The sequence below is a fragment of the Cavia porcellus genome, unplaced genomic scaffold, assembly GCF_034190915.1.
Source record: "Cavia porcellus strain 051 isolate PalLab524CR breed Dunkin Hartley unplaced genomic scaffold, mCavPor4.1 scaffold_13, whole genome shotgun sequence".
NCBI classification, from domain to species: domain Eukaryota; kingdom Metazoa; phylum Chordata; class Mammalia; order Rodentia; family Caviidae; genus Cavia; species Cavia porcellus.
The window spans coordinates 28,628,932-28,637,500 of NW_026947496.1; the positions used below are offsets into that span (position 1 = coordinate 28,628,932).

General features: G+C 42.7%; 1 protein-coding gene across 8 annotated transcripts in view; it reads left to right on the forward strand.

Annotated features, from left to right (window-relative positions):
* The window catches only part of Carmil1 (capping protein regulator and myosin 1 linker 1), a 300,958-nt gene that overhangs the window by 263,559 nt on the left and 28,830 nt on the right, over positions 1 to 8,569 (forward strand). For all 8 annotated transcript variants that reach the window (XM_063259966.1, XM_063259967.1, XM_063259968.1 and 5 more), the window contains 2 exons: positions 3,279 to 3,345; positions 3,537 to 3,733. In XM_063259966.1, the coding sequence (XP_063116036.1) occupies positions 3,279 to 3,345; positions 3,537 to 3,733 (264 nt within the window). The remainder of the gene's footprint in view (positions 1 to 3,278; positions 3,346 to 3,536; positions 3,734 to 8,569) is intronic.

Sequence of the window (8,569 nt, forward strand, 5' to 3'; positions counted from 1 at the left end):
CAGAAGAAGATTTTTGTTTGTTGTTCTTTGTATAAACTTAGCAAATCAAGTAAGGAAATTACCTCATGCTATTTTCTTGGTGACACAAGCAATCTAACTGTCATTTTAAAACAAATTAATATAGCTAGAAATTACCTGCTAAAAGCAAGTTTGACATGAAAGCAATATTGTATGATTTATAAGATTCAGCATTAGCTTTTAACATGGTTAAAAGTGGACATCTATGTCTCTGTTGAGCTACTTGCAGAATAGTTTAATCCACTATAAAAACTGGATTTCAGTGTAACTTTGCACTTGATGTTACTTTTGGATACTCTAAATACTTAGAAAATAAAACTATGGTATCTTGTTCACATTACATGTGTGTGTGCCACAGTGAGATTTATTAATGGTTGTGGGCTTTTCTTCCAAAATTATATATAAAAATGAAGATTTAACATGATTTGCCTCATGTTTCTTTAGAAGGTGAATATTGAAATTTACACACCCAAAATGCAGTTTTAAAAATAAGTTAATTTTCACCAACGCCTAATATAACAGCTGACTGTGTCAATAGCTGGTTTATGAGAAAACCATTTGGATGTGCACCTCTGACCCTTTGTGTCGTGGACAAGCTATATGATCTCCTTCATTCAGAGGATGCCCAGGCACTGACAGGTATCTCAGAAAGGTCAGTGAGGGCTAAAAAGCAATCTGAAAAATGTGTCTTTTTCATTTTTGTACAAAAAGAAGATCACTGTTCCAAAGAAACTCAGATACTAAGTCAGGTTGTCCCCCCCCCCCAAGATAAAAACCCTCAACCCAACTATTAATGGAAAGAGTATAAACAAACCAGATTTCTAGACAAACTTTGGGTGAATAGTCATAGTTTATTTTTACATTTTATTTTGTTTTAGATTTGTATGTATTTAGATTGTAGGAATAGTCCAATAAGATTGAGCAAGTATGTATGTTCTATAAAACTAAGGAAGAAAAAATAACAGTGATGAAAAAATGTGAAAGAAGATTCACTTTTTTATGTTTTTATGCTTAAATTCCATGAGAGAAAGAATTTTAAATTACTCAATCTTAATACCAGCTATAGAAACTGATTGCAATTTCTCCTTTAACTAAAAGCTATTAGCTCCTAAACATAAAATTTCAGAACCAACAGATAGGACAAATTCAATGAAAGAGTTTCATGGGAAACATATTTAGGAGTTATTTGTACTTGTAAAGAGCATACAAAACATAGGAAGCCAACGAAACACACTAGGATGCATTCTCTGATGTGCAAACTGGTTGATATTCCAAGTTCTAGGCATTTAAAACCTAAATCATGAGGAGAAAACCAGTTCCCTTTTGACTGATGTCACCAAAATGCCTGATGATTTTTATGTTTCTTGGTAGTCTTTAAAATTAGATTAATCTAAGTGTTCCATTTAAAGATGGGCATCAGACTGTAAATGGATTTCTTTACATATTGTATACATTCTTTTGTATGTATATATATGTTCCTTTTATATTTAAATTTTTATATCTGAAGTGTTGTAATTTTCATATATTTTACATATATTTGGTATCTATTATCGAGGCTTTACTGATAAAGAAATTGAAGCCCCATTATTTTTGCGCATGAATACCTTTCCCGTGAAATCTGATCACGAAGCACAGGCAGGGGGAAATGGAAGACATTTGTATCCCATGCATTTTCAGTTTTCTTCCCTATTTGTGATGATCTAAATGAAATTGGCTGGAAGTTCCATTCCGGGCTGCTGCTTGGCCCTTTGTCTCCCATGCTTGTACCTAAGGTGCATCGAATTCTGAAAGACTTTTTACAGTGAAAGACAGCCTGCACTGTGCTAGTCTGTATCTCTTGAGAACTCATTACCTCCAGAGCTTCACTTAATGAATGAACCATTCAGCCTGTGGACTTCCTCAGTCAACTGCAAAGCCAGTTTGGGGTAGAACCACCTTCAAGGTGGATCCCCTTCCAGTTGCATTGTACCTGCTGGTTTTTATTGATTGATATTTCTTACAGCTGCAAAGCCTGTTATTTTATATACAACTCTTCCTCAAATTGTTGCCTTTAACAAAGCCTTGACAGGACCCATTCAGCAAGTTTCATTTTCTGTTTCAGGAAAACCATTCTAGATTTAAACATAACTGCTCATAATTTTCCCCTTTTCTCTCAACAATAGGTAATAGCGGAAGGATGTTATTAAAATTGGCGTTGCTGTCAAAGCTATAGAGTTGTTTACTTTTAAAGGTCAAGATGAACCAATTTATTCTTTGAATCAAGGAATATATTTCACACATGTGGATTTTTTTGAAGAAGCCTTAGGTGACAGCCTGATAAATGAAAGTGTAAAAATCAAGTTCTTTCAGTCACATTATCTCTTACTTTATATAATACCAACTTCAAACCAGTTTAAGTATTGCCACAGTCCATCTCCCTGGCTAGTGTGGTAGAAATTGATCCCTTGCCCCAGGCGGCTTCAGCTGGCAGCTGGGATGTTAGTCTTTATCAGTCTCTAGGACTTGTTCTGTCCTTCGAGCTTTTTGTGTTGGTGATGACAGGTTCCTCACAGCTTTGGCACTTGTATGATGAAAATGATGAAGAAGAGGGCTTCTCTCTGATGTGCTTTGCAGTCAAAAGTTTACACTGATGCTGGGAAAACACACTCATGTTCTGGCCTTGGTTTGGGTTTCACTTTTTAAAAGCACCCAGCAAGATCCAAGACATCTTACAGAGAAGTGCAGGCTGGTAGAGCTTCTGCATCATTGGTACCTTTGTCTGACTGGTCTTTGCCCATGAATATCCAGTTCTTGGTGGCAAACTGAACCAAACAGTCAAATGACTTTGTCAGAATGACACATGAAAACTTCAGTGTGTTTACTGTGATGTTGCTGTGACAATGAGTTGTCTTCAATTTTTTGTGATTGATTTTTACAGGCTTTGAATTTCATTCTGTAAGTCCATTTTAATGTCCTCTTGAAGCACTCATAGAGTGAAATTCTGTATGCTTCTTGATGTTTTTCAGCTATAGGAATAGGTTGTAACTAGTTAAGGCTAGGGATAAAAGGAGAAAATTAGCCATGTCATTTAAGAAACTTACAACAGTTAGAAATACATCAGTCCTGCCTTTAAATCAGTCTGTTACTGGTATGGAACCATCCTCCTTGAAAAGCAAGACAGATGCTGAGTTTGGTCAATGGATCTGGAATGTTCTGAAGTTTGAAAGGCATGCTTTCTGTGACAACCTGTCTTAAGTGCTTTTTCTATTTTTGTTGCTTAGATGACTCCTAAATCTAAAAGGAAGAGTATCCACAGCCGGATGTTGCGGCCTGTTTCCAGGGCCTTTGGTGAGTATGTGGCCAGCCCCAACCGTTTGCCTCTCACAAGAAGCGTTCCCACAGGACTTGAGGCCTTAATTCAGAGAGTACTTACTGTGTGCATGGATGGTTTTTTTCCTGATAGGCTGAAAATGATTTTTATGAGTTTTCTATCCATCCCTCTGCATGGCACCTTGGCCTTGAGCTCTATTTTGTTGTAGAAATGGAGTTTGACCTGGACAAAGCCCTGGAAGAAGTACCGATTCACGTGGAAGATCCACCCTTCCCATCTGTCAGGCAGGAGAAGAGGAGTTCAGGGTTCATCTCTGAGTTGCCCTCCGAGGAGGGCAGGAAGCTGGAGCACTTTACCAAGCTGAGGCCAAAGCGGAACAAGAAACAGCAGCCCACGCAGGCGGCGGTAGGTGGGCGCCCGACAGAGGCCTCCTCTCCCCACATTCCAAAAACATGCAGTCATGAGAACTGAGCCCTTTGTATATGTGGTGTACGTGCATCTTCACTCACTGTTGGGTAGCTCTGAGAGAACTACACTGTAACATTTCCCACCCTACAGAATATAGCTATTGGGAGACCCTAGAAAAATACCAAGCACTGGGGTGGGATGGATGGGCTACGGTCAGAGCATTTTATAGTGTCTGGGAGAAAAGATGAATTCACTAGCAAAGGACTTACTTATAATTAATTTTGTGGTGCACAATGAGCTCCTGCTCCTTCCATGCTTGGGCCTCTTGCTGAGACCTCTCTGCTTGCTGAGCTGCACACTGTGTGACCAAGGTGGCCCTGAGTGGGTGCATCAGGCTGTGACTCAGCATCTTGCTCTCCTTGCCGCGGTAGGAGGTGGGATTGTCAGTGCAGAGGAGCCTGGGTGTGATGGGTGCGTAAATGCCTTCCGTGTTCTGAAACAGCCAAGCTTCTTGACCAGCTGTTCCATTTCCTGGCTGTCCCGTCTCATTGCAGTCACTTCCTTTTCTGCCCGTCCATCCCGCAGCCATCCTACAATTCATCCTAACCCTCTTGTGACTAGGGTCTTAACCTAGCACTCGCCCCAGCCATTCTTCATCTTCCCTGATATTTGCGTAGTATGTGACACTGGAGGGGGAGTCCTTCCTCAAGAGTGCTGTCCACTGGTCCTGGAGTTGTCATTCACCGTGTCTCCTGCAAAGCCTCCTGTTTCCTGTCTTTCAGTGTCTGCTTGCTGCCAGAGCCCCATAGTCAGGCTCTCTGCTGCTCACTGCAGACCCTCCTGAGGCAGCTGGCCTTTCAGAGATGTTCAAACCCCAGACCTTTGCTTACCTGCCACCCTGCCCTGCTGTGAAATTCTTTGTCCCCCATAGGGCATCACCAGTAGACAGGATAGGAACTGAGGCCTGGCGACCTGGTCATCTGTCCTTCCTCTTTCTCCTTGCTAGGTGATCTCTAAACCTCACTGCTCTCCCCTGGGTGGTGATAACTATTTAGGTCTTTCAGATCTTATCTCCACTGGTCCACATTTCTACCCACAAACCCTTGCTGTCTCTTTGCTTCCATAGAGCTGTGTGCTGGACTCCAGCAAGGCTACGTCACAGACTAGTTGCGCACAGTGCACAGTCTGAGCAACTCTCCAAGGCCAGTGCTCTCATAACATAATGTTCCTCTGTGGTTCCGTGTGGTGCTGTGACTTCTCACCCAAGGTGATATGCTCAGCGCTCAGAACGTGCTGAGTCTTGCTGAGTAATTACTGGATAAAGTGGTGGGAGGCCAGAAACGCAGCTGGACAAGGTCACAACAACCTTTGTGGTCAGCAGTTATGACTATAGATCAGGCTCTCATGTTTGGTTTATTGATCTCATTTGAATGGCATAGATTAACACTGTTTCAAAAACAAAATCCTTCTACAGTATATTATTTTCTGACTTACTTGATTTTTAGATTTTTTTAGTGCACTATTGTGTAATTTCAGAGTTACAAACATTTTTCTTTTGAATAAAGGAAAGGCTTTGTGGGGTGGGTACTAGGGATTAAACCCCAGGCCATTGCTCTAAACTATGTTCTCAGCCCTTTTATTTTTTATTTTGAAACAAGGTCTCACTAAAATTGCCTGGGTTGAGCTTGAACTTGAGATCTTCTTGCTTCAGTGTCCCAGAGTGTTGTTGTCAGAGCCTGTGCCACCATCCCTGCCTCAAAACTCTTTTCAGATAGGGAAAAAGACACCTTCCCACCCAAGTAGCATACTGTAGATTCAGCTTGTTACTGAATAGATGGCTTGGGGGAGAGTCGTCCACCATGTGAAATGATGGCTTAAGCTTCCCCGTGTTTAAGTCAGTGGCTCCTGGAAAAAGAATTCTGTGTTGTCTTTTCCTTATGCATGTGAAAAGTGAAGAAAAGTGGAAGGAAGCATGCGGGCAGGGAGCTGGGGGAGGAGCATACTGGAAACTGTAAGGAGTTACCTTACAGTTACAGTCACACCCATTACCTCTGAAATTCTGGTAAAAAGACAGCTTAACAAGAGAAAAGCACATGAGGAATTGTATATAATTCAGGTCTTCACCACAAGGGTGCCTTTAAGGAACAGGGAAATCTGGACTCTTCTGCCCATTCTGATGGGGAAGCAGATGGTTGAGGAAACACAGGAGCAGACAAAGTGGGAGATCTTGAGGCCCTGAGCCATGGCGCCTGCAAAGCCTTTGAGCCCAAACCCTTCTCTCAGAGTCGAGAAGATTCCTGTCCTCCAGGGATGGGGAGGCAATTGTTACCTGCTTCCAACTGGAAGGGGGTTGCTTTCTTGTGCCTGCTGTTTTCCTGAGTCCCTAGGGCCATATTGTAGAATAGCATGTCCTGAGTTTCGTTAATGAATCCTGCAGAGATTGTGCTTTTGTCCCCACTCGGACAGGGAATCTCCGGTGAGTCCCAAGCTAAAGTTATGGGTAGATTAGACCTGGCTTTTCCCTAGTACCCTGTTGGCTGGGAACCAGGGTCACAAGGTTTTTCTTGTTTTCCCTGGGCTGACAGCCCCAGGAATTTGCCACACAGGTGCAGTCCCACATTTTACAATGAGGACTAGGAAGAAATGGAGGGTTGGAGCGTGACTGCTTTTATTACCAGTGTTCAGCCACAGCAGTCATTTACTATTACCATTATTATTTCTTGCCAGGCTTCGGTAGGCTTTGCTCACCCTCAACCCTAGTTTCACCTTTCAGGAGCCCATCCTTGACCTCTGCTGCCCCTGATGAGAACATCCAGGTGTCAGAATTCTCAAAGCCCGTGGCTCACTCAAATGCAGACATACTCCAGGCATGGTGGTGCACAACTGTAATCCCAGCACTTGGGAAGCTGAGGCAGGAGAAACACCATGAGTTCAAAGCTTGCCTAGGTTACAAGCCAAAAGCCTGCCTAAAAAACAAAAAACAGATAATATGCCCTGTCTACTAGGCCAGAATATACAAATGAAAATTTTGTCAGGATGAAAAGTTGATGAACAGTTTATTTTTTAAGAAGGAACAAACATTTAATCTTAGGTCAAATTATAATCATTTAAAACTATCAATCATATTATAAATGATGGGCATAGATTTCACTCTACATTGTAATTTTTACCTCCAAAAACAAAAGCAGTATAACAAGAAATAAAATACTAGCTTCTTTTTTCTTTCTTCCACTTGATGACAATATACATAAAGACTCTTAGCCTCATGCTACAGCTGATGTGCCTTGAGAATTTAATATTTTACTGTCGCAGCAGAGCAGGGTAAGACCAACATGTGAACCTGCTCTTGGAAACTGTATCTGGACAAGACTTGTAGTCTTTCTGAGCCTGAGGCAACTTGTCTCTAAAATAACAGCATTGCAGCCAGGAAGAGTGGTACACATCTGTGATCCCAGTACTCTGGGAGGCTGAGGCAGGGCAGTCACAAATTCAAACCCTGCCTGGGCAACATAGTGATTTACAGAGACCCTGTCTCCAAAAAAAAAAAAAAAAAAAAAAAGGTGTGGGGATGAGGCTCAGAACAAAGGCCCCGAGTTCAATCTCCAGTCCTGTAAAACAAAACATACAAAAACCCACATTGCCTTCCTTCTTGAATTTTCATGAGAAATAAGTGGGACAGGAGCACACAGCTGTATTAAATGCAAATATTGTCCTTCAAAGCTGGTCTATTTCATTAGCACTAGCTGTCTTTCTAATATGTGCATTTGTTTTTACCTTTGCTCTCTGTTCCTCACCCCACACTAAAATGAAGAAAAAGGAAGAGTTTGATTCGATCTCACTCTGAAGGAAAGTCAACCAACCCTCCAAAAATTCCTACTCAGAATTCTCTTCTCCGTTTTAGGAGCTCTCGGGAAGTCTGTGCTTCTGGGGAAAGAGCTTCACATGGGTGAAGTAAGAAGGAAAGTGGGTTCAGGGGTCCACACCTGTAATCCCATCTGATCCAGTGGCCAAGGCAGGAGGCTCCAGCTCACCTGGAGACCTTGTCTCAGAAAGAAGTGAGGAGGGCCAGAGGTTTGGCTCCATGGTAGAGTGCGTGCTTAACATGGAAGAGGCCCTAAATTCCGTTGCCAGCCCCAAAAGAAAAGAGAAAGAAAGAAAGAATGGAAGGGCCATTCTGGAGGTACCAGACCGGCCCAGCATACCTGTGAAAGAGCACAACAGAGAAAAGTGGGTGAGGCAGGACTGCAGTTCGTGAGTAGAATACTGACCACTCTAAGAGATAAACTTACACTGTGTCAACTCCCTGATATTTTAATATTTACTTTTTGCTCATGTCCTAGTGGGTATTTCTGGGGCCCTATGGTGATCATCCAGAGGCTCTGCTGTCTCATTTTATGGCTCTGCCTTCCCCTTGGGGGTGCAGCCATTCATCTGGAAGGTGATATGTGTGAAGGCCTGCTGTGTACACCAGAGGTTTGTGAGCCAGGCCTGAAAGCGGTGAACTTGACTTTCATCTGAATTTCCACCGACAAGGACCTGGCTACACTGTAAATAAACCTGAGAATTTCTAACCACATGGCCTGCCAGGGCCAGAGGCGTGCTGGTGTGGGCTCTGTGCAACCCAGCGCAGTTCCTGCAGATGTCCCTACTGCAGGTGAAAGGTGTGTCAAGGGAGACCAGAGATGACAGGGTAGAGGACAGAACTCTTAGATCTGACCCTGCCCATGACAATCGTGTCCACAAGGAGGGAGCTTTAAAGACGATCCATGTAGGAGTCAAGGGAGTGTGAAGCCAGGGCGGACATCTGCATGGCCTGGACTCTTTTTGAGGTGG